This window comes from Mobula birostris, chromosome 8, assembly GCF_030028105.1.
Source record: "Mobula birostris isolate sMobBir1 chromosome 8, sMobBir1.hap1, whole genome shotgun sequence".
Lineage (NCBI taxonomy): Eukaryota > Metazoa > Chordata > Chondrichthyes > Myliobatiformes > Myliobatidae > Mobula > Mobula birostris.
Window position 1 is genome coordinate 153,330,882 of NC_092377.1, and position 26,666 is coordinate 153,357,547.

At 43.3% G+C, this 26,666-nt stretch overlaps 1 protein-coding gene across 3 annotated transcripts in view; it reads left to right on the forward strand.

Moving 5' to 3' along the window:
* Positions 1 to 118: 118 nt before the first annotated feature.
* The window catches only part of LOC140201844 (beta-centractin-like), a 38,763-nt gene continuing 12,215 nt past the window's right edge, over positions 119 to 26,666 (forward strand). The window contains exons 1-5 of one of the 3 annotated variants that reach the window (XM_072266566.1): positions 119 to 137; positions 12,383 to 12,447; positions 17,913 to 17,988; positions 19,860 to 19,985; positions 21,137 to 21,261. In XM_072266566.1, the coding sequence (XP_072122667.1) occupies positions 17,941 to 17,988; positions 19,860 to 19,985; positions 21,137 to 21,261 (299 nt within the window). In that variant the 5' untranslated portion in view covers positions 119 to 137; positions 12,383 to 12,447; positions 17,913 to 17,940. Of the gene's footprint in view, positions 138 to 656; positions 882 to 10,432; positions 10,452 to 12,382; positions 12,448 to 17,912; positions 17,989 to 19,859; positions 19,986 to 21,136; positions 21,262 to 26,666 lie in introns of those variants that run through there. The other 2 variants (XM_072266564.1, XM_072266565.1) reach the window with 2 other exon arrangements.

The window sequence follows — 26,666 nt, forward strand, 5'->3', positions numbered from 1 at the left end:
TGTTTACTGACTGGTGCATCACAGCCTGGTATGGAAACACCAATGCCCTTGAATGGAAAGTTTCGACAAAAATTAGTGGATTCAGCTCAGTCCATCCCATTGCGCATTTACAAGGAGCGCTGTTGCGGCACCACCAGGTTCGGGAACGGTTATTACCTCTTAAATATCGGGCCCTTGAACCAAAGGGGATAACTTCACTTGCAAGAGAAAATCTGCAGATGTTGGAAATCAAAGTAACACGCACAAAATGCTGGAGGAACTCAGCAGACCAGGCAGCATCTATGGAAGAGAGTAAATAGTCAATGTTTGGGGCCGAAACCTTTCATCAGGACTCATTATTATTATTATTTGTTTATTGTATATGCAGTTTGTTGTATTTTGCACACTGGTTCAACGCCCAAGTTGGTGCGGTCTTTCATTGATTTTATTATGGATTTATTTTGTATGTCTGCAAGAAAATGAATCTCAGGATTGTATATGATGACATACAAGTTCAAAATTAAAAGTAAGTTTACTATCAAAGTTCATATAGGTCACCATATACAACATGAGATTCAATTTATGTACTCTGATAATACATTTGCTTTGAACTTTGTGCTGACTTCCTCCTCTTCGAAGGCGAACTCTTTATCTCATAATGAATGGTTATCTTTGCTGCCAATCCACGATGGATGAACGAATCGGCTCTCGCTGGGCGGTCCAAAGGTTGGTTGACTGAAGCTTGGCGCAAGCGTAGATGCGTCGGGTCCGGCAATTTTGCGCAGGCGCAGCTGGGTGAGGCCCGGCGGGGATGCGCATGCGTGGGCTGTGCGACGGAGTGGAGCCGGTGTGTCATGGAGGCCTACGATGTCATCGCCAACCAGCCCGTGGTCATCGACAACGTGAGTAGCCCAGCCTGGCTCTCTCCTCCCAGCGCGCCCTGCTGTCCGCTGCCCCTTAAAGGGGTAGTCTTGACCACTCCGGAATTAGTTTGGCCGATCTTTAGTCAAGCTTGTTGCAGCCGTTAAATCCCCGCCCATAGCACCTGAACCTCCTTCCCCTCCTCACCCTTTCGCCGATGTGTCCCAGCCCCGAGAGCCGGGCATGATGCCCAGCCCAGGAGGGAGAGCCGTCTCTCCACTGAGGTCCTGCCAACCTGTCAGGTGGGCGGCAAATGTCCTCGGGGCGCTGCTTCGTGCAGGAGTGATTCTCTGCAGTTGTCCCCATCCCTAGTGCCAACATCACTATTGAAAGTGGACTCAACTTGACAGCTGCGTGTCCGATATTCGTACAGGACCTGCAACCCTTTAGTTTTCAAGCTTTTGAGTTCTGAACGGGATGTATAAACCCTATAGAAATTAAACCTCACACGCTAATCTTGCCTCTAAGAGTCTGGGACTGTCATCACAGATTTTTGGTTTGGTTAAGAATCTTGGCATTAGAGAAGTTGTGCATGGTTGGCAGCTCACACTAGCTGGGTGGAAATAAATATTTACGTTCTATTGTAACTGGAAGAAGTTAGAACAATTTTTAAATCTGAGCAGGAATGGTAAAGCAGTTGAGGAAGTGAAGCAATGCAGTGGAGAATAGAGACAATGTTAAAATGGATGATATGTGGATTAAGTGATGGCGGGATGGAGTGAAGCCATGGGAGCAGCTGGTGCACATCACAAGTCCTGGTTATGTGACCGCTGACGCCAGGCAGACAATCTCGGAAGAGTATTGATGATAACGACAGGGGTCACCTGTCTTGCAAAGAGACTGTCAGGAAGAAGGCAGTGGCAAACCACTTCTGTAGAATTGCCAAGAACAATTGTGGTCATTGATCATGATTGCCCATGTCATACGATACAGCACATAAATGATGATGGATTGAAGGAATGGTGTTAGGACGAAGGAAGGTAATAACTCCAAACACTGCCATTGGTTAGCAAAACAAAGATCTGCTGGAGGAACTCAGTGGGCTGAGCAGCATCTGTGGTGGGGGGGATGTTGAAGGGATTGTTAGTGTGGTTATGGTGGCGTTGCGGTTTGCACGAAACTTTACAGTGACAGAGATCGCCTGTCGCGGTTCGTGTACCACTGTCACCTGTGAGGTGTGTGTACGTTCTCTCCGTGACTGCGTGGGTTTCCTCCAGGTGCTCCAGTTTCCTCCCACAGCCCAACAACGTATGGTTAGGGTTTAGAGATTTATAGGCATGCCATGTTGGCACCAGAAGTGTGGCGACACTTGTTGGATGCCCCCAGCACAATCCTCTATTGACGCATTTCACTATGATTTGAGGTACTGTACATGTGACATATAAAGCTAATCTCTAAACCCTATGTCAACAATAAGTAGAGAAGGCTAGTGTAAAGATGAAGGATGTCAATCTGGATGAAAATGTAGCTGAGTGATGATATGAAGGTTGGTGTGGGCAGTGTAGAAAACTGGTAAAGGATACAGCGGGGTTTACTGTAGATCAATTGCAGATACAGGTTGAGATGTGCACTCAGAGTTTAACTGAGCTGGGTGTGTGTGTGTGGTGTACTTTAAGAGGCTTGTTATTAATAGTTTTTAGAGTCAGTTTACATTTGATCTCCTGTGTTAATGTGTAGCGGGATCTTGGACTCAATTCCATAGCTCCCTGAAAGTGGCTAAAAAAGGTTGATTGGTGGGTCTATCTGTTATGTGCTGTCATGTGTTGTGGGCGATCATGGTCTTTCCATGACCATGATTGTTCTTGGCAAATTTTTCAATGGAAGTGGTTTGCCATTGCCTTCTGGGCAGTGTCTTTACAAGATGGGTGACCCCAACCACTATCAGTACTCTTCAGAGATTGTTTGCCTGGCGTCAGTGGTTGCATAACCATGACTTGTGATTTTACGACCATCCACCACTGGCTCCCTGGCTTCACATGACCCTGATCGGGGGGTGGGAGGGGGGGCTAAGCAGGTGCTACACCTTGCCCAAGGGTGACTTGCAGGCTAGTGGAGGAAAGGACTGTCTTGAATCTTCTTTGGTAGAGACGTATCTCCATCCCAATAGGGTGATAAAAAAGGCATATGGCATACTTACTTTGATTAGTAGGCAAATAATTTTGCAGCTTTATAAAACTCCTTGGGCCACATCTGGAATTTTACATTAATTTGTTGTAGGAACGATGTCAAGTCTTCGGAGAGGGTGCTGCCTGAATTATCAGGCATCTGCCGTAGGGAGAGTTTGCGAAAAACTAGGCTTATTTTCTCTGGGGTGGCTGAGGCTGAGAGGAGATAAGATAGGGGTCTGTAGGATTATGAGAGGCATAGAGCAGTATATTCCCAAGATCGAAATGTCTAATACCGGAGGACATGCATTTAAGATGAGAGGTGATAAGTTCAAAGGAAATGTCCCTGGCAAGTTTTTTTATTACATAGTGTTGTGGGTTCATGGTAAGTGCTGCCTGGAATGGCTGTAGAGGCAAACATAATAGAGATATTCAAAAAGCCCTTAAGCACATGAATGTGCCGGATATTGTAAGGATATTGCTTTGTGTAGGATATTCGTTCAGTTGGGCATTTGATTGCAGATTAATCAGTTCAGCACAGCGTTATGGGCCAAAAGCCTGTTGCGGCACTGTACTGTTCTATTATCTCACCCAAAAATTGGCAATTCATTTCCTCAACAGATGCTGCTCGACACTGAGTTCCTCCAGCATCTGCATTCGAATCTTTCACAAAGTCAACAGGTTTCTCCTTTATCAATGTGGTTCTGGTGCTCAGCAATACACACTCAGTGACCGGTTTATTAGGTACAGAATCAGAACACGGGTGGTCTTCTGTGCCCATTCACTTCAAGGTTCAATGTGTGGTACGTTCAGAGATGTTCTTCTGCACACCGCTGTTGAAAAGCGTGGCTATTTGAGTTACTGTTGCTTCCTGTCAGCTTGAACCAGCCTGGCCATTTCCTTCTGATCTCTCTCAGGGTGTTTTTGCCCACAGAGTTGCCGTACCATTCTCTGTAAATTCTAAAAACTGTTGTACATGAAAATTCTAGGAGATCAGCAGTTTCTGAGATACTCAGATCACTCCGTCAGGCACCAACAATCATTTCGTGGTGAAAGTTACTTTGATCACATTTCTGATGTTTGATCTGAACAGTAACTGAACCTTTTGACCAAGTTTGCATTCTCTTATGCAATGAGTTGCTGCCACATGATTGGCTGTTTATATATTTGCATTAACAAACAGCAATAATACAATATTAGGTATTGTACCTACTGAAGTGGCCACTGAATATATGTAGCAAACAGATACCCAAATCACTATAAGCTTGAAATATCATCAGGAGTCACAAGAAATCAGTTAAATATGGACATCCAGCAGATTGTGCAGAGAAATGAAACAAGTGAAAGAATCACCTTCAAGGTTCTTGAGCGGTGGAGCAGGTTCAAGGGGATAATGTACTTGGCATAATCATTCTCCTCTTGTTTTCTCTCAAAGTCTAAAACAAGATCATAAGGCATCAATAAAACTGGGTACATAAAGACTTCACTAATACGATGTTAGCTGTTTTAAAAATGGAGACAATTGGCAGGATCTCATCTCTCACATAGATTGATAAGGGGAGGGATATTTGTTACTGCAAACAGTTTGGTGAGGGGAGGGATGTTATTAGTGTAAATAGATTGGTGAGGGGAAGGATGGTTATTATTAGTGAAAACAGATTGGTGAGGGGAGGGATGGTTGTTAGTAGTGTAAAGAGCAGAAAGGGAGATACATCCTGAAATTTCGTCAGGAAAAATTTTTTGACCAAAATACTTCCAGTCAAACTTTGAGCTAGATTTAGCTCATGACAGTGTTAAGCTACTTGAATTTGATTTTCATTTGGTGAACATCTGGGTAACAGTGATCACAACAGACCAGATTTTCAGTTTGAAAGTCAATTGTGAGCTGATGTTCAGCTTTCACTCTTCCACTAAAGATTGCCATTGTACGTTGCACTGCATCACTTGAACTCTGAGGGTGAACAATTTATTTACCCTAATACAGGGTCACTAAGTGTATATTGAAATGTCTTTCTACTTGTGAACCTCCATCTCATGATAATAACGATTGTTCCTATGTAACAAAAGTACAGGATGCACTATGTTCATTGGATTGTTCTTCCCACTGTTCCCTTAGCCTGACAAAGATTCTGGATGGGGATAGCTCTAATCTGAAGACACAATTAATTATTTTGATTGGAAAGTATCACAAAAATAATGCCAACATCACAGACTACATTCTGTTGTACAGTGCCTTGTCCTGCAGAGGGACTAGTTGGATGTGGAATGAAGGGGGAAGAGAGGAAACAGATGGATCTTGATTTCTGCAGAGAGGGGGAGCACTTCAACTTTCATCCCACCAGAAATATTATCTGAAATGTTATTTTCCACCTCTAGATACTGCGTGGGCTGCTGAATATCTCAGATATTTTCTGTTTTGCTTCACATTTCTATAATCAACAGGTTTTGCACCATGTTAATTCCTGATCAGCTGAGATCTAAAATCTTTAATAATCTCCTCTGAAATGTATTACAACATTTAAATTGACAAATATTTTAATTTGTTATTTTTCTAACAAAATGCAACAAAATCCTCCAGCTTGTTGCTTACGCCCAGATCCATTAAGTTCTCTTTAGAATGATTCGTCAAGCCACTTAGTTGATTCGGGTGATGTCAAGAATTTAACTTTCATGGTGGTGTGTTAATTAAGTTGTCCAGCAAGTTGCCAGCGTCCTGATCCAAAGATGAGTTTGAATCCCACCACAGCAGCCGTGGAATTTAAATTCAAGTAATAATAATTAAAGCTGGATTCCAAAATTAGTTTCAGAAACACTCGCTTAAACTTCTGATTGTTGTACAAATCAATCCGGTCCACGTGTACTTTGGAGTGAAAATTGGCATCCTTACCCAGTCTGGTTGATATGTAACTCATAACTGCCTTCTTAATTGAGGGACAATTAGAAATGGGAAATAAATGCCTGCACAGTTCACACCCCTAGAATGAAGAAATGAAAACTTGAAAGCTGTCCTGCGGTAGGAGACTGTGAGAGTATTGGCTGAAGGTGCATTTGGTTTAGTGACAATTAATTGATTTTAACATTTCCACCTCCCTCCCCCCCCCCCCCCCGACATTAGAGGGAAAATTTGTTGGCACTTCCTCATGGCTTTTGATAAATAGCACAGTGTGAACTATAGCCTTGCAAGACTTTGTATCTTTGGGGCAGGGAAAAAATGAATTGGCACAAATAAAGACATACTGTTATGTTTTTTCATGCCTCTGGTATTTGATTTTATAATGTAGAATATGCAATAATTATTTGCTTTTGCACACAACATTGCTCACAACCAATATGACAGTGACATTTTTTGTGCCACCAGGTGACATTTTTTTGTGATAGTGAAGGATGATTGTTGGACAACTTACCTGTAGCTCCTAGAAACGGTGTTATCCACTGGAAGGGCTCAGAATCTGTTGGTTTTTTTTGTCACTGTCATATGTCAGGAAATTTGTTGTTTTGCACCAGCAGTACAGTGCAATACATAAGTTAATATGGGTTACAATGATTCAGCCCAGTACATCACACGTAAAGCCCTTCCAACCATTGAGCACATCTACGTGAAATGCTGTCACAAGAAAGCAGCATCCATCATCAGAGTTCACCACCACCCAGGCCATGCACTTCTCTTACTGCTGCTGGCAGGTGGAAGGTACCAGAACCTCAGGATTTGAACAACCAGGTTCAAGAACAGTTACTCCTCTACAACCATCAGGCTCTTGAACGAAGGGAAAAACTACACTCACTTGCCCAGCCATGTTCCTGCAACAAATGATCTCACTTTCAGGACTCTTTATCTCATATTCTTGTAATTTATTTAATTTGCATTCACACAGTGTATCGTCTTCTGCACTCTAGTTTATCTTTCATTGACAAACAAAAGGAAATCTACAGATGCTGGAAATCCAAGCAACACACACAAAACAAAATGCTGGAGGAACTCAGCAAGCCAAGTAGCATCTATGGAAAAGAGTACAGTCAACATTTTGGGCGGAGACATTTCAGCAGGATTGGAGAGAAAAGATAAGGAATTGAGTTAAAAGGTAGGGGGAGGAGAGGGAGAAGCACAAGGTGATAGGTGAAACCGGAGGGGGAAGGTGAAGTAAAAAGGTCGGAAGTTGATTGGTGAAAGAGATAAAGGGCTGGAGAAGGGGGAATTTAATAGGCGAGGACAGAAGCCCTGGGCACTGGCATGGGTCCCAGCTATCCCTTGCTTTTAGTCAGCTACATGTTCCAAGCTGACACTGGTGGCCGTCCCCCACTTTTCTTATGCTACAACGATGACTGAATCAGTGCTGCTTCCTGCACCCATGTAGAATTCATCGATTTCATCCATTTTGACTCTAGTTCCCACCCTGGCCTCAAATTCACCTCCCTCCCCTTTCTCGATCTCTCTGTCTCTATCTCTGAAGACAGCTTATCTACTGATGTCTATTCTAAACACATGGACTCTCATAGCTACCTGGACTATATGTCTTCCCACCCAGTTTCTTGTAAAAACGCCATCCCCTTCTCCATCAGCTCTCGGGATGAGGCTTTTCATTCCAGAATGAAGGAGATATCCTCCTCCGTCAAAGAAAGGGGCTTCCCTTCCTCCCATCAATGCTGCCCTCATCTGCATCTCTTCCATTTCATGTACATCTGCTCTCACCCCATCCTCCTCACACCCTCCCAGGGATAGGGTTCCTCATGTCCTCATCTACCAACCCACCAGTCTCCGTGTCCGGCATATAATTCTCAGGAATTTCCACCATCTCCAATGGGATCCAGCCACGAAGCACATCTTCCCCTCTCCCCCTCCCCCACTTTCTGCTTTCAGTAGGGATCACTCCCTATGTGATTCTCTCCCCACTGATCTCCCTCCTGGCACTTATCCTTGCAAGTAGAACCTGCCCCTACACCTCCTCCCTCACTACCATTCAGGGCCCCAAACAGTCCTTCCAGTTGAGGCAACACTTCACCTGTGAGCCTGTTGGGGTCATATACTGTGTCTGGTTGTCCCGGTGTGGCCTCCTGTATATCGGTGAGACCCAATGTAGATTGGGAGACTGCTTCACCGAGCACCTGCGTTCTACTCTCGCGATGAGGCTACACTCAGGTTGGTCACCACCAGCCTGATGGCATGAACATTGATTTCTCGAACTTCCAGTAATGACCCCCCCCCCATCCCCTTTTCCCTCTCTCACCTTCCCATTGCCTCCTCTGGTGCTCCCCTCCCCTTTTCTTTCTTCCATGGCCTTTGGTCCTCTTCCCCCTTCTCCAGCCCTGTATGTCTTTCAGCAATCAACTTTCCAGTTTTTTATTTCACCCCTCCCCTTCCCTGTTCAACCAACACCTCGTGTTTCTCCCTCCCTCCCCCCACCTTTTAACTCTATTCTTCATCTCTTTTGCTCCAGGCCTGAAGAAGGGTTTTGGCCTGAAACATTGAATATTCTCTCTTCCCTAGATGCTGCCTGGCCTGCTGAGTTCCTCCAACATTTTGTGTGCGTTCTTTCATTGAACCTGTTATAGTTACTATTCTATGGATTTCCTGAGTATGTAAGCAGGAAAATTAATCTCTGGGCTGTATGTGGTGACATATATGTTCTTTGATAATCAAATTTATTTTGAACTTTGAAGAAATATTAAATAAATTGCAAATTGCTGAGGTGGTTTTCATGAATAGTTCAGAAATCTGATGACGGAGGGGAAGAAGCTGATCCTAAAACATTGTGTGGGTGTCTTCAGGCTTCTGTACCAACTCCCTGATGGTAGTAATGGAAAGAGGACATGTCCTGTATGGTGGGAGTTCTTAATGATGTTGGGTATGCTTTGGTTTAACATCCCATCTGAAAGTGAAGTGAGTGCCCAAATTTTTGTTTTTTGTTTCTGCAGTGGGATTTAAACTCAAGTACATCTGCTTCCTAAGCGTAATGGCTGCCCGTTGACCCACAGACGAGGTGCTCTCAGAATCTGGAGATTCTATTCACTTGGACTTAAAGTGGCAAAGAAGATGTAGCTAGTATTTCAGACTTCATAAATAATAGCACAGAATGAAAACAAGATAAATAAGATCCCTACTATATAGGTTCCTTTCAGATATATAGATCTCTGGTCAGACCCCACTTGGAGTACTGTGCACAGTTATGGTCACCTCACTACCGGAAGGATGTGGAAGCTATAGAAAGGGTGCAGAGGAGGTTTGCAAGGATGTTGCCTGGATTGGGAAGCATGCCTTATGAGAATAGGTTGAGTGAACTTGACCATTTCTCCCTGGAGCAATGGAGGATGAGAGGTATGTAAGATAATGAGAGGCATTGATCATGTGGATAGTCAGAGGCTTTTTCCTAGGGCTGAAATGGCTAACATGAGAGGGCACGGTTTTAATGTGCTTAGAAGTAGGTACAGAGGAGATGCTGGGTAAGTTTTTTATGCAGAGAGTGATGAGTGTGTGGAATGGGCTGCCGGCGACGGTGGTGGAGGCGGATACGATAGGGTCTTAAGAGACTCCTGGATAGGCACATGGAGCTTAGAAATATAGAGGGCTACGGGTAACTCTAGGTGATTTCTAAAGTAATGTTCAGCGCAGCATTGCGGGCTGAAGGGCCTGTATTGTGCTGTAGTTTTACTATGTTTCTACATCGAAAAGTTTGAAGAAGCTTGTGATTGAGTCAAAAGGAAGGATTTTTTGACTGCTTTATATAAAGGATATTGACACTATCCAGAGTGTGCAATAAAAAGGGTGTTAGTCCAATTCTTAGAACCCTTTGTCTACTGTTTGGTGAAACCTGTTTGGTGCAAGTTTCAAATCACTTTTTGGTTTTGCAGATTAGTCTTCTGGCTCTTTAGGTTAAACAGGACCAGGAACTATTGGATAACAAATAGGCTTATTTCATGTGTTGTGTAGTACATGTCACCCCACTCTCAGGTTACACCAGGGATCTGTTTCTATGATCTGTTGTAACCTGAGCAGTTTGCACGTCAGAATGCAGCCACCCAGCAATTAGGGGCAACACAATAAGCATAGTGATTAGTGTAACACTATTACTACGCAAATTCCCTCCTTCTGTGAAGAGTTTGCATGTTCTCCCCGTGCCTACGTGGGTTTCCGCTGGTTGTCCCAGTTTCCTTCTACATCCAAGAATGTTTGGTTAGTAGGTTAATTGGTCACATGGGTGTAGTAGATTGGTATGGGACCTATTGAACCACAAGAGGCTGTTACTCTGCTGTACGTCTAAATAATAAAAAAAAGTTTAATGGAACCAAATAACCAAGGGAAAGGGTAATTAAATCTAGTGTCTATCTCAGCCATTTGGATGTCTTTGCAGTGCGCAATGAGATTGCCAAGAGTTGAATTCTCTCACAGCAGAAGATGCCTGCATCTCCAGAGCAGTCAACGAATCCATCCATCACCCTCCCAAATGTCTGTTTGTATGTATGGGCTGTACATAAATTAAACATTTGTAACTTGGGGCGATCCTGTCCGTTCACAAAATAATTGTATACTGGATGATAGCAGAGCCTATTAAGTAAATTATTTAAACAGGAAAGAAAGGTCACAAGTACTGACCGAACATAGAGTGAAATGCATTGTTTTCGTCAGTGACCGACCCAGTCTAAGGACTGTGCTGGGGGCAGCCACTCTTCCAGTGGCAACATAGCCTGCAGCCTTCTCACTAGCCCTAACTATGCGTCTTTTTGGAATGTGGGAGGAAACTCGTACTGTTAAGACCATGAGATATAGGAGCAGAGTTAAGCCTTTTGGCCTGTTGACGTAACTTACAAACAGTAGTGGGAATTGAAACCTGATCGTGATCTCTGGCACTGCAAAGCGATGAGTTAGGGCAGGCTTTTTGGGCACAAAACTGTAGGGGTCCACGTTCAGTTCCTTGTCTGTGTTGAGCTTCTTAGCCTTGGCTAGCATAAATCAAAGTTTGAAGTAAATTTATGGTACATAATTGTTACCATATACAACCCTGAGATTCATTTTCTTGTGGCATACTCAATAAATCTATAGAATAATAACCATAACAGAATCAATGAAAGAATCCCCAACTTGGGCATTCAACCAGAGTGCAGAAGATAACAAACTGTGTAGCTACAAAAGAAAGAAAGAATAGTAATATTAAATAAATAAGCAATAAATTTTGAGAACGTGAGAATCCTTGAAAGTGAGTCCATTGGTTGTGGTTCAGTGGAGGGGCAAGTGAAGTTATCCCTTTTGATTCAAGAGCCTAATGGTTGAGGGGCAGTAACTTTTCTTGAACCTGGTGCTGAGAGTCCTGAGGTTCCTGTACCTTCTTTCTGATGGCAGCAGTGAGAAGAGAGCATGTCCTGGGTTATGTGGGTCCCTGATGATGGATGCTGCATTTCTGGGACAGCGTTTTATGTAGATGTGCTCAATGTTTGGGAGGGCTTTACCCATGATGGACTGGGCCGTATCCACTACTTTCATTGGATTTTCCATTGAAAGGCATTGGTGTTTCCATACGAGACTGTGATGCAGCTAGTCAGTGCACTCCCCATTACACTCTAGAAGTTTGTTAAAGTTTTAGATGCCATGCCAAGTCTCTGCAAACTCCTAAGGATGTAGAGGCACTGCCGTGTTTTTTTCTTAATTGCACATACATACTGGGCCCAGGACAGGCAGGTACCACATACTATTGAAGCAAAAGGTTAAAGACCTCCATGATGATGTTTCACCATTACCTGCGACAAATAAAGCTAAAGTCATAAAGAAGCTAGTTTTTACTTACTCAAAGATTGGTATTTGTTGCTCCGGAACTGAAAAGATCTAGCAGGCCTTTTTCAGTGGGTCTGGAGTCACATATAAGCCAGCAGGTTATAGAAGTGAATAAGGAGAAATCAGCAACCTTTTCTGTTTCTAATCATTGTATGCTAGCTGGTCTAGAAAGTACCTTGAAGGGTATGACAAAAACCATATTGAAATGGTTCTGTTCTGCCTGAGGTTCAATAGTCTGCTGACACTTACTGTCTGGTCTTGCCAGTGATGAAGGGCCATTTGGTTCTGTCACTGGTGGATGGATGCCAGTGTAAAATGTTGGTAAACTGAAAGGTTCCTGGGAAGGGGATGTGGGAAATACTTTTTGATCCTGTTGCATGGAAAGGTGTTGAAAACAATCTCAAGGGAATTGGATAGGCAATTAAGGAAATTAATTGCAGGATTGGAAGGGATCATGCAGGAGAGTGACCTGGTTGAATTTCTCTCCTGGGAGCCGGTACGAACTAGATGGGCTGAATAAGTATTCTGCCATAATAATGCTCTGGTTCATTGATACATTATGCATTGTTAGCATTTACTGATGTGTGACATGCGTTTGTTCTGTTCTTTATCTCTCTAGGGCTCTGGTGTTGTCAAAGCTGGATTTGCTGGTGATCAGATACCCAAATACTGTTTCCCCAATTAGTAAGTATTTGTGTGCAGATGGGTCACTGGAAATAGCGGCTGAACAGAGATAATTTCTGTCAAGATGTGAGTTAGGACAAAAGGTGCTGGTTTTTGCATGATCTCAGGTAGAATGAGTACATTGGAATAGTCATGTCTGGAGCAACTAGTGACTTGTTGAGAACTTCAATAAATCCGCTAAATCATTTGCTGTCATCAGATGAGCTGGGGGTCAATAAATGATTATGTGCAATGTTCTGGGGGACTGGGAAATTGCAAATGTCACTCCACTGTTTAAGAAGGGAAGGTGGCAGAAGAAAATGAATTATAGGCCAGTTAGCCTGACCTCAGTGCTTGGGAAGATGTTGGAGTCCATCATTAAGGATGTGATTTCAGGATACTTGGAGGCACACAGTAAAACAGAACTAAGTCATCATGATTTCCTTAAGGGGAAATCCTGCTTGACAAATTTATTGAAATTCTTTGAGGAAATAATAGGCAGGATAGACAAAGAAGAGTCAGTGGATGTTGTTTACTTGAATTTTCAGAAGGATTTTGACAAGGTACCACACATGAGGCTGCTTAACAAGCTAAGAGCCCATGGTATTAAAAGAGCGATACTAGCATGGATTAAAGATTGGCTGACAGGCAAGGTGCAAAGAATGGGAGTAAAAGGGGCTTTTTCCAGTTGATTGCTGGTGTCACGTACCCTGTGACGGGTTAAAGAACCAGCAGAAATGGAAAACACTTTGGAGTCTGGTATTGCTATTAACTAATGGTAGTTATTAGTAACTACGCAATACAGTAACATAAATGCAGATGTATCAAACAGGTTAGCAATGATTGTATATGTATATATATATATATATGTGTGTGGAAATAGAAAAACTAAGCTTCTTCAAGCCTAGGGGTAAATGGATACAGTCTTACGGTAATGAGTAAAGTTCAGTTCAGTTTGTGGTATTGAGTTGAATAGTGATGGGGAGAGAGAGAGAGATGTTTAACTCTTCAGGTGAGCTGATGCCGTCGATCTTCACGTTGTCCTCCGAAGCTTCCAAGTTAGCCAAACTTAACCAACTTAAGAGCACCGTCTTCGAGTGATAGTCTACCAACCCAGGCAAGAGTTAGACACACTAGTAGACTCCACAGGGTCGCTCTTTCACCCACTAATAATCACAGATCGATACCTCGTAATCGATCTACAGTCCCACACTCGTGGGCACCTAAATAGGACAGTGGTAACTTCACCACATCCTTGTGCGTCTGCGTATCCTCTCCTGTGAAACAAGCAATTATGCTGGTTTAAATACTGTTGTGCTGAACACCAGCTGTCCATCAAGTAGCTCCTCCCTTCTCTCTCTGTAGGAACTTAGAAGAGGCCAGTGTCCTTGCAGAAATTCCAAACAAGCTGTGAGCAGTCTTCTCCTCTCTCTCTCTTAATAACAAGGTGTCTGTGTTGCACATCTCTCTCTCTCTCTCCCCTCTAACCCCCTCTACCCCCTCTACCCTCCTCTACTCCCTCCCCTCTCCCCTCTCCCCTCTCCCCCCTCCCCTCTCCCCCTCCCCTCTCCCCCCTCTCTCCCCCCCCTCTCTCCCCCCCCCTCTCTCTCCCCCCCCCTCTCTCTCCCCCCCCCTCTCTCTCCCCCCCCCTCTCTCCCCCTCCCAGAAGCACAGTTCATAGGGATAATTCAGGATCCCATCACACCGGTGACTAGTGCTGTTCCATAGGGACTGGTGTTGAGTCTGCTTCTTTTTACATTATATGTCAATGATTTGGATGGATGAATGAATTGATGGTTTTGTGACTAAGTTTGTAGATGATACAAAGATAAGTTGAGAGGCAGGGAGTCTGCAGAAGGACTTTGACAGACTGAGAGAATGGGCAAAGATGTGGCAGATGGAATATAATGTAGAGAAATGTTATGAACTTTAGTAGAACAAATAAAAACATGGACTATTTTCTAAATGGGGAGAAAATTCAAAAAAAATCAAAGGTGCACAGTCCTCGTGTAGGATTCCCTGAAGGTCAACTTGCAGGTTGACTCAGTGGTGAGGAAGGCGAATGCAATGTTAGCATTTATTTTGAGAGGACTAGAATATAAAAATAAGGATATAATGCTGATGCTTTATAAGGCATTGGTCAGACCGCTCTTGGAATATTGAGAGCAGTTTTGGGCCCCTTATCTAAGAAAATATGTGTTGGCGTTGGAGAGGGTCCAGAGGATATTCACGATAATGTTTCCAGGAATGAAAGGGTGAATGTATGAGGAGCTTTTGATGGCTCTAAGCCCAACCTCACTGAAGTTTAGAAGAATGAGGGGGGGATCTCATTGAAACCTATCGAATATTTAAAGGCCTAGATAGAGTGGATGTGGAGAAGGTTCTTCTGATAGTGAGGGACTCTAGGACCAGAGGGCACAGCCTCAGTAGAAGGATATTCATTTAGGACAGAGATGAGGAGTTTCTTTAAAGGTTCAAAATACATTATTATCAAAGTATGTATATGGGGTACAACCCTGAGATTTACCCTCTTGCAGGCAGCAGTGAAACAAAGAAACATCATGGAACCTGTTCAAAGAAAACATCAGGCACCCAACATGTGCAAGTGGCAAAAAGTGAGCGAATCTTGCACAGAATTCTAAACATCAAACCGCAGAGTCCTTGAAACAGTCTAGGTGTGTGCTGTGTCATTCTTTGACTCGCAGACCACAGAGCCAGTCTGCGCTGAAGTTCCCCAATCAAATCGTGCAAAATAACGAGAAAAGATTAACCAGAAACACATTTAACATGGGAGCCACCGAGTCCTTCAAAAACCGGGTCCACAACCACAAGGTGCAATCAACAAACCTTGCAGCGTGGGACCCAAGACTCCTGAACACCCTCGTCAATTTCAGTCTTCCTCAACAATTTAATTGGCGAAGACTAATAGAGCGCTCCGCCATTAGAGGAGAACGAGAGATGAGTTGAATGGCCTAATTCTGCTCCTATGTCTTATGGTTTTATGAACAGAATTCACCCTTGTTATAGTAGAAGAACTGGACGTGATGGTAGGTAATCCTTTGCTTGTAAGACAGACATAGGAGCTGAATTAGGCCATTCGACCCACTGAGTCTTCAACACCATTTGATTATGGCTGATTTATTATCCCTTTCAACTCCTGCCTTCTCCTCAAAAACTTTGACACCTTTACTAATCAAAAATCTATCAACCACCACTTTAAATATACCCAGTGATTTGGCTTCCATAGCCATTTGTGGCAATGAATTCTACAGATTCATCACCTTCAGGCTAAAGAAATTCTTTCTTATCTCAGTTCTAAAGGTACATCCTTTTATTCTGAGCTGTGCCCTCTGGTCCTTGACTCCGCTGCTATTCCAGCTTCACTCTATCTAGGTCCTTCAATATTTGGTATGCTTCAATGAGATCACCCTCATTCTTCTAAATCCAGCAAGCACTGATGCAGAGCCATTAAGTGCTTCTCATATGTTGACCTTTCATTCCCAGATGATTCTTGTAAACCTCCTCTGGACCCTTTTCAATGCCAGCATATCCTTCCCTAGATAAGGGGTCCAAAGTTGTTCACAATACACCAAATGTGGTCTGACCAGTGCCTCATAAACACTCAGCATTACATCTTTGCTTTTATATACTAGTTCTTTCAAAATGAATGCTAACATTACATTTATATTCCTGACTACCACCTCAACCTGCAGTTAACTTTTAGAGAATCCTGCACTGTCCCTTTACACTTCCAATTTCTGAATTCATCCTCATTTAGAAAACAGTTTACACCTTTATTCCTTCTACCGAAGTGTATAACCATATACTTCCCACTTCTTTGCTCATTCTGCTAATCTGTCCAACTCGTTGGGCAAACTTTTAAAGTGCTTCTAAAACACTACCTATCCCTCCAGCTAGTTTTGCATTGTCCACAAACTTAGCCACAAAGCCACGGGCACTGTGGTGGCGTAGCAGTTAGCACAACGTTATTACAGCTTGGGCAGTTGGAGTTCAGACTTCAATTCCAGCACTGCCTGTAAGGAACACAAACAACAGGAATTCTGCAGATGCTGGAAATTCAAGCAACACACATAAAAGTTGCTGGTGAACGCAGCAGGCCAGGCAGCATCTCTAGGAAGAGGTGCAGTCGACGTTTCAGGCCGAGACCCTTCGTCAGGACTAACTGAAGGAAGAGTGAGTAAGGGATTTGAAAGTTGGAGGGGGAGGGGGAGATCCAAAATGATAGAAGAAGACAGGAGGGGGAGGGATGGAGCCAAGAGCTGGACAGGTGATAGGCAAAAGGGATACGAGAGGATCATGGGACAGGAGGTCCAGGAAGAAAGACAGGGAGGGGGGAACCCAGAGGATGGGCAGGGGGGTATATTCAGAGGGACAGAGGGAGAAAAAGGAGAGTGAGAGAAAGAATGTGTGTATAAAAGTAAGTAACAGATGGAGTACGAGGGGGAGGTGGGGCATTAGCGGAAGTTAGAGAAGTCGATGTTCATGCCATCAGGTTGGAGGCTACCCAGACGGAATGTAAGGTGTTGTTCCTCCAACCTGAGTGTGGCTTCATCTTTACAGTAGAGGAGGCCATGGATAGACATGTCAGAATGGGAATGGGATGTGGAATTAAAATGTGTGGCCGCTGGGAGATCCTGCTTTCTCTGGCGGACAGAGCGTAGGCCTGTAAGGAGTCTGTATTCCACCACATGGAACACCTGGGATTTCGCCTGGTGCTCCAGTTTCCTCCTATGACATACCGGGTAGTTTAACTGGTCATTGTAAATTGTCCTGTGATTAGGTTAATGTTAAACCGGGGTTGTCAGGGGTTGCTGGGGCAGCACAACTTGAAGGGCCAGGAAGGCCTATTCTGCACTGTATCGTTAAATAATAAATAAGATCATTTCCATCATCCAGATCGTTAACATATAACATGAAAAGTAGCGGACCCTACAGCAACCCCTAAAGAACACCACTGATCAGATTGAGTTAATAACAAGGTTTGGTCCCATTTCGGATGGATGAAGTCGGTGGCTAGGGACAACGTTTGTGATGGGCTGAGGGCTATGGATTGTTTGCAGGTCCAGAAGGGTAAAGAATTGTTTTTTTTTTTTAATGATGTTGAAGATGAAGAAGGTGACGCTACCTTCAGACGGCATCACAAGCTACACACAATATCAGCTAATGTGAGGGTCTGTTAGTTGGCAGGTTATTGGGAATTTTAAAGGGAAGAATTGTAGAGAAAATAGGTGAGAAACAGCTGATAATGCAGTCGTAGTGAGAGTGGCTGGTGGGCACTGGACCATCCCAGAAATTTAGATACAACCCAGGTAGCTTTGGGCCAATAAGATCATGTACACATTTGTAAAAGTCTCAAGCTTGGCTTGAGTTTGCCTTGTGAATGAATATAACAGCCCTGACTGACTGGAAAACACAGGATTTTCTTTTCCTTCTAACTTTTCAAAAATGCTTCTGTTTCATTACAGTGTTGGTCGTCCAAAGCACATTCGGGTGATGGCAGGAGCATTGGAAGGTGATCTCTTCATTGGGCCCAAGGCTGAGGTACTACGTTGTTCTCAACACCATTTGTTGATTAAAATCATCTTCCTTTGCCAAAACAAATTCAATGACATGGAAAGATATGGAGGCTTAAAATTTGTGTCCTGAAGTAGGAGCAACACAGCAGGGTAGCTTTTCGCCTAGCATAACATGGACGATCCTGGTTCAATTCCGCTGCTGTCAGTAAGGACTTTGTACATTCTCCCTGTGGAGGGTTCTTCAGACTGAAGCGTCGCTTCAGACCGCAACATCAAAACAGCGAGCTGTTTGTTAGTCAACCCTCCCTCTGTGGAAGAGGTGACACCTCTCTCTCCCTTCCCAGAAAGAGAGAGAGCAAGAGCCTGTGGCATGTCGAAGTGTTGGGTGAACAATAGGTCTTGTTGGATTGCAGATCATAGTCTTTGGGGGCATTACTATTGCTTGCTTGGTGGGTGATGGGCGCTGATGCTTCCTGCTGGAACAAGTTGAGGGGGAGGGAGGAGAGTTGATGCTTTGCTGCTGCTTGTGCATGGGAAGGAGGATGGAGGCTTTGGGATTCTAACGTTTTTCTGTCATTCGTTCTTTCTTTTCTCTGTTTGAGATTGTATTCTGTATATATTCTCTGATATTAAATGGAACCATTGAGCAATTGACCTCATGGTTTCCTCTCAGTGATAGTGATCTAGTTTCCTCCCACATTCTAAAGACATATGGGGATAGTAGGTTTACTGGTCACATTGGTGTAATTAGGCAGCCTGGACTTGTTCGATTGGAAGGGCCTTTTACTAAGTTATATCTCAAAATATAATAAAGTGGGGGGGTGGTGTTATTGAGCTCCCTGAGCTTGTTTTGCCATTCATTTATCACGAAAGCAAGGGGGACTTTTTCTGCTCATCTTTTTTTTAGTGGATCAAAGATCAGTCCTTAATTTTTCAGCCAATGACATAATTTAAAATTAGAACTGGTCTGTTCATAAGGACATCCTCAGCAAAGGAAAACATTCCTTATTTTCTTTTCCAACTCCTTTGATCACCTTAATCAGGAGTTTCCAACTTTTCTTATGCTATGAACCCCTACTGTTATCCAAGGAGTCCATGGACCCAGGTTGGGAACTCTCGTCTTAAATATTTGATATGCAAATTTGGCGTAGGTACCTGGTCTCTGGACGTTCTTGCAAGTCACACTGCTTTCTGAGGATGCATGAAATGGTTTATATAACTGTTAGGTGGTTATTTGCTTTCCCAAAATTTCCCTGAGGTTTATTGGCCTCGATCAGAGGGAGAAGTGGTGGAAATTGCATTCAGACCTGTGCTGTGAGGAACTGTCTAAGGCTCATTCAGCACCACCTCCTTGGCTATACATCGTACTGTTGGCAGAGCTGTATTTACAAAACTGCCCAGTGGAAACTCCACATGGGTATTGGCTGATAGCTAATATCAGCTTTGGTGCTCCAGACTTAGACTTCCTGTGTCTTGCTGAGTTAGCTCGTCTGTGAGAACTTATGATGATCCCTCTTTTTGTTCAAATAATTACCTCCGGAATCCATATTATGAGGACAATGTTGAACTCTGCAGAAGTCAGTAAGTATTTGCATATGGATGACCACAAGCAAAATAATAAATCACCTGGAATCTGTCAAGTTTCAGCATCCTGGGAAAATCATTAGGGATGGGATTTTTTATTAAGAACAGTTAGGAAGATGGTTTTCCACTCTTTAAAAAAAACCAATTCTTCCTCTTTCCACAGATGCTGCCTGAGCTTCTGAGTGTTTGCAGTATTTTCTATTTTATTTCAAATTTCCAACATCTGCAGTTTAAATTTTCATTGAATAGTTCAATAATGTGTTTATTCATTGCTCTACTTGTCCTCATCTATCTTTTCCCTCCAACTGTTAGGAACACCGAGGATTGCTCTCAATTCGTTATCCCATGGAACATGGCATTGTGCAAGACTGGAATGATATGGAGAGAATTTGGCAGTATGTTTATGGCAAGGACCAACTACAGACCTTCTCTGAGGAAGTGAGACAATTTCTCTGTTCTGCAAAAGCACATTTCTTTTTCTTCAACAGCACACACTAAATACTGTAGGATCTCCACAAGTCAGGCAGCATTTATGGAAACAAATAAACAGTCTACATTTCGAGCCAAGACTTTTCTTCAGGACTGGAAAGGAAGAGGGGAGGGTGTCAGAATAAAAAGGTGGGGGGAGGGGAAGGAACCTGGCTGGAAGGTGATTGGTAAAGCCAAGTGGCTGGGAAAGGTAAAGGGCGATATTGGAAGGAATCTGATAGGAGAGGAGAGTGGACCCTAGGAGAAGAGGAAGGGACCCAGGGGAAGTGATTGGGGTCAGACACAGAGTGAAGCTCCCTCTACACCGTCCCTTCACACGGTCTCTGGGTCAGACACAGGCAGGTGAGAAAAGATAAACGGCTACTGTGGAGAATAGAAGAGGGAAGGGAGGATGGAAAATTTTCTTCCCTTTCTTATGCTAGAGTTAAATACACAGAGTGATTTTTTTACATGGAAGTCCCATTTGTTCATTGTGTTCAGCTTGCTAACCATTTCACATTTAGACACCTAATTCAAAATGTTGATCAGAGTGGAACTGGATGCCTACCAAATAAATAGTAATTATTTACAGTGCATAACTGTATTGACTTGACCCAATAGATCTATGCTCGTGTTTACACTGCACGTGAACTTAGAAAGGAGGCAATTGCAGGACTATATGGGAAGATCAAGAGGAATGGAAGTAAACTGATTACTGGGACTGTTAAAGCTAGTAAGGGTATGGTCAAAATGCATCCAATATAGTAGAATTTTTTTTTAAACCTCGGAAGTCATTATCAATACTCTACTTGTTGGTCACTGATATAGAATGAACCTCTCTAAACACTGATGCAACATACCATTCCAGGACAGGTTTAATCTAGTGTAAAGCTCCATCTACTCTTCCTTCTCCAAACTTTCAGGGATGTAATGTATTGTCACTTTGGCTATGTGCTACATAAGTATGTCTCAGTGAGGCTTTGCACCATTGTCTGCTTGGACTCCTACTATGATCGTCTTAAATACATATCATGTAGAGCATTTAATTAGCCTTGAGCATTGCTGTAATTCCCTATATGCTGTAAGTAATCCAGGACAATGTTGATTCATTTGTTTTGCAGCATCCAGTGCTCCTGACAGAAGCTCCACTAAATCCAAGCAAAAACCGGGAACGGGCTGCGGAAGTGTTTTTTGAGTCATTTAACGTTCCGGCACTTTTCATTTCAATGCAAGCTGTTCTAAGTCTGTAAGTCATAGTGTAAATGTCAGTTTCTTTCACCTGTTGACATTGAGTCTTCAAACAATTTATGGTTTGGATTTTTGAATAACAAAGCAACGACTATAAGGATATACAGATGAACGAATTGGTACAAGCAGTAAACACTTTTATATCTTTGTCTTGTTTCGCTCTTGTGAAATAGCTGTCACCTGAACTATTTTAGCAGGGCAAAAGGAATGCAAATTGATTTGCAGTTCAGACATTGTTCTATAATCTTCCCAATCACTCCTCCACCCTAAGATCAAGACAGCAGAGGATATTTGTTGAGCTTTTAACTCAATACAGATCAGGGCTCCCAGAAAAAATGACTGGCATTGGTTTTAATTATCTAAAATTATTTAGATATGAAGAATGTTCCATTAAATTGAAATATAGCAAATATTCCTTTATCCAGATAGAAAATGGAAGACTGTAAGCCAACTCGTTTAAGATTTGACATGGAAGAAAAGGGAATGTTAAAGACATTATAGCAAGATATTTGTGAAACGAGTTTTGAATTATTGAAAATTTTGGCTCTGTGAAAGAGAAATTCAGCCTGGCGAATCTTGGAATTCTTTGAAATAATGTGATCTGTATATTTAGAAAACTGGAGGATGTATCAAGTGCAAATTTCCAGTAAACATTAAATTAAGTGCTGCATCAGGCTCATGTGTAGAAAATCAAAATGTGTGGTATGGGAAGTAACATATATTTCTACAGATAGAAGATTGGCTAACTGACAGGAAATCGAGACTAGTCAGCAAATTGTCTTTTATTGATTGGCAAAATATGCAGAGTGGAGTGCCTTGGGTATTGATGCTGGGCTTCAACTTTTTCCTGATTTGTTTGAATGACTTGGATGAAGGCACCAAAGGAAAGATTTGTGGATGACACAAAATGAGTTGGAAAATGAAAAGAACAGAGGGAGTCTTTAAAGGGATTTGGATAAGTAAGTTGGCCAAGTCCTGGCAAATGAATTACAATGTGGAGGAAAAAATAAACTTTTCATTTTGGCAGGAAAAATGACAAATAATCCAAGTGGTAAGAGATTACAGAGCTCTGAGATACTAAATAAAAAGAAAACTAAAAAATGTTTATTGCAAGCGAAGTTAAATGAAAAGGTATGCTTCATTTATACAGGGCTTAAGTGAATCTGGGCACCGTGTACATTAATAAGCTCCTTGTTAAAGGCTTATTAGATTAATACCTGTAGTGACCAGTTTGTCTAATGAGGATTTGGACCTTAGAATCATTGAGTCATACAGCACAAAATGGGTTCTTTGGCCCACTACATTCATGCTGACATTATTACCTAGCTGTAATAATCCCATTTGCCTGCATTAAATCCTTGTCCATTTATGCGCTGTCTGTTCAAGTGCCTGTACCTTGTGGAAAAGTACATGTCTGTGTTCCAAAGGAAGACTAACTGAACTTCTTGGATGACTGTAACCTCAGTGTGGAAAGGGAGTCAGCCTCTGGGCAGGGTGTGATTAGTACATATGGGGTGGGGAAGGCTACCTCCAGTGAATTCCTGCTGTTGACAAAATGCTCGGAGCCCTGTCTTGTCATAACAAGCATCCTCTTTTGTCAGAGCGGCAAGCACAGGAAATCATGACAACATCAAATCACTGGCACCAACTGAAATATATTGTCCCACTGAGACCGCAAAGATGTCCACATTACTCACACCATCTTGATACTGATGGCTGGATTAACCTGGTTTGTTATCTTCAGCACCCTGGCCCTAAAACCACATCAACAGGGGCATTGCTGAAAGACATTCGGCATTGAAGCATTCAAGTATCCTTCCAATCTAGCTTTTGAAGATGGCACCTTACAACCTGTCAGCTCCCAGCCTATAAGAGCTGCAAAACATCCAGAGAATATGGCCTGCTTTGGTGACTGCCGTAATTGGTACCTTATGTACCTTATGAGGGGACTCTTTGCACCTGACAAGAAGAATTTGTTATTGTTGTTTTTCCTCTCCAAGCCTTATGGTGCATCGGGCGACAATCTTGCCATTTCTTTAGCATCTTATCAGAGTTGCTAGCTCGACACTCGACCCAGCATGGATGGAAAGCATGCAAGGAGCCGCATGGATTCGAACCCGAGACCACTCGACTCGAAGTCTGGTGCCGATGCCACTACACCACCGGCTGACATGGAGAATTGGGGCAAATTTATCTAAAACAACCAGTTGATCGAGGGGCATCAGGTGTTTCTCAATTGGAAGTCGTATCTTTTCTCAACAGCAGAATAATATCTCCAAAGACATCTGAATTAAGAGGTCTTGATCCTAAAGAGCAGCTAATAACTGGGGAGTTTGCAGGAGGCCATCTATAAGTGCTTCAATTTAATATCAGATAATATACACAGTGTGGGCACGTGGCCAAATGGTTAAGGCATTCGACTAGTGATCTGAAGGTCGTGAGTTCGAGTCCCAGCCGAGGCAGCCTGTTGTGTCCTTGAGCAAGGCACTTAATCACACAGTGCTCTGCGACAACACCGGTGCCAAGCTGTATGGGTCCTAATGCCCCTCCCTTGGACAACATCGGTGTCGTGGAGAGGGGAGACTTGCAGCATGGGCAACTGCCAGTCTTCCATACAACCTTGCCCAGGCCTGTGCCCTGGAGAGTGAAGACTTTCCAGGTGCAGATTCATGATCTCGCAAGACTAACGGATGTCTTATTATTAATATACACAGTATTCAACCTGAAATTCTTGCTCTTCACAGAAGATGTCCATGAAACAAGAGACTCCAAAGAACGAATAATAGTAATATCAGATCCCCAGAGGCCCCCTCACCCCTTCCCAGGTACAAGCAGCCACAGAAGCATCGACCCTTCCCCACCCCCTCCCCTCACTTGCACCACACACCCACCATGCAAGCAATAGCAAATACCACCAAAGTGACCTTGATCTAGAGTCCATCAAAAACTATAGTACATAACCCTGCACCTTAGTATCTCAGACAGGCTGCCTCTCACTAGCGAGGGGGAAAGAGATCACTCCTGCAACAACGAGAGTGGAAGACCAGCAGCTCGCTGTTCCGATGTTAATCTTCAACATCGCTTCTCCAAGCCCCTCTGACTCAGGGACCGACAGGCTCTCACCCTCCATCGAGAGAGAGAGAGAGAGCCCGGTACAAAAACCCACTGCTTGTGGAGAGCCGTAGTTTGAGCTGTAGCTGTAGATCACAGGCTGTGACAAAATCCCAGCTACCTTGAAAAGAAAAGAAAGACGTAGAAAAGAAATAGTAAGCTGTTTCATGGACAATCTGGAAGAAGTCGCCTGGGTCTCCTGAACGCTGTCTTCACATAATCCTTCATTTATTGGAGGATAAGCAAGCTAATCTCAGTATCCTTTTTTCCCCCGCCATCCTTCCCTGACTACATTCTGTGTCTCACCAGGTAGAACACAGTGTTCACGTGCCTGAGACCAGGCTCTTGAAGTGGACTCAATTTCCAGTTCTCTCAGGGAACAGATTGCCAGGCGGACAAGACAACTGAAAGGTGCTCAAAACCACCTTGAAGAAATCTCTATTGGCTCCTGGGAATCTCAGGCACAGGATTGCCTAAATGAGGAAAGATGTTTTGGGATGGCATTGAGAACTTTGAGGCGACACATCAGAGGGCTCACTCAGGCTCTGTGTAAATGGTAGAAGGAGCAGACCTCCTCACAAACTACTCATGCTCACCATCAATTGACACTTGCCTCATCTGCAGTTCCCACGTTGTCCTCATTAGCCTCCTCACAACCCACAAATCCAGCATGGAAGCAAATCCCTTGATCCACAGGAACAATTTGCCTGACAAGTAAGATAATCAGATCAGCTATGATAATAAATGGCAGAGCAGGTCTGAGTGTGTTGCTTCTGCTAAATAGTGTGTGTGTGTGTGTGTGTGTGTGTGTGTGTGTGTGTGTGTGTGTGTGTGTGTGTGTGTGTTTACTGGGATCTTTCTGGTTTAAGTAGCAGATTAGTATTGTTGTGGTTAAGTTACTGGACTCAGTTCCTGAGGGCTAGACTCATAAGAATCCCAAATTTCTGGATGAGTTGGGATCCTATCATACCAACAGGGAAATATAAATTCAAGTATTTAAACAGTTTTCTTATTGAAAAGAAATCTGGTTAGGTTAGGTTGCATCTGGAGCATTGCATTCATTTCTGGCCACATCATTATAGGAAGGATGTGGAGGCTTTGGAAAGGGCAAAGAAGATGTTTACGTGGGTGCTTCCTGGGTAAGAGGGCATGTGTTATGAGGGGAGGTTGAACAAGCTTTGATTGTTTTCTCTGGAACAGCAGAGGCTGAGGGGAGACCCGATAGGAGTTTATAGGATTATGAGAGGCATAGTTAAGAGCAGACAGCCAGTATGTTTTTCCCAGGATCCAAATATCTAATACTAGAGGACATGTTTTTAAGTTAAGTGGGGGGGCGGAGTTCAACGGAGATGGGGCAAGTCATTTTTCCACACTACTACATGATTGGAATGTGTTGCCAGGGGTGATAACGGAGGCAAATATGATAGAGAGTTTTAAGACCCTCTTATATAGGCAGATTAATGTGTAGAGAATAGAAGGGTGTTCCACAGGGGTCTGTGTTGGGACTGATTCTTTTTACATTATATGTCAATAACTCGGATGAGGGAATTGATGGCTTTGTTGCAAAGTTTGCAGACAATATGAGGATGGGTGGAGGGGCGGGTGGTTTTGAGGAAGCATAGAGACTACAGAAGGAATCAGACATATTAGGAAACTGGGCAAAGAAATGGCAGATGGAATGCGGTGTTGGGAAGTGTATGGTCGTGCTCTTTGCTAGAAGAAATGAGAGGGTTGACTATTTTCTGACTGGAGAGAAGATGTAGAAAACTAAGGCGCAAAGGGACTTGGGAGTTCTTGTGCAGGATTCCCTAAAGGTTAGTTTGCAGGTTGAGTCTGTGGTGAGAAAGGCAAATGCAATGTTAGCATTCATTTCAAGAGGACTAGAATAGAAAAACAAGAATATAATATTGAGACTATAAAACACTGGAGTATAAAGCACTGGTGAGGCCTCACTTGGAGTATTGTGAGCAGTTTTGGTCCCCTTCTCTTAGAAAGGATGTGCTGAAACTGGAGAGAGTCCAAAAAAGGTTCATGAAAATTATTCCAATGGCTTGTCATATGAAGAGCGTTTGATGGTTCTGGCCCTGTGTTTGCTGGAATTCAGAAGAATGAGGGGTGACCTCGTTGAAACTATGGAATGGTTAAAGGCCTTGGTAGAGTGGATGTGGAGAGAATGTTTGCTCTGGTGGTCCAAGACCAGAGGACACAGCCTCAGAATAGAGGGGCATCCTTTTAGAATGGTGATGAGGAGAATTTTCTTTAGCCAGAGAGTGACGAATCTGTGGAATTCAC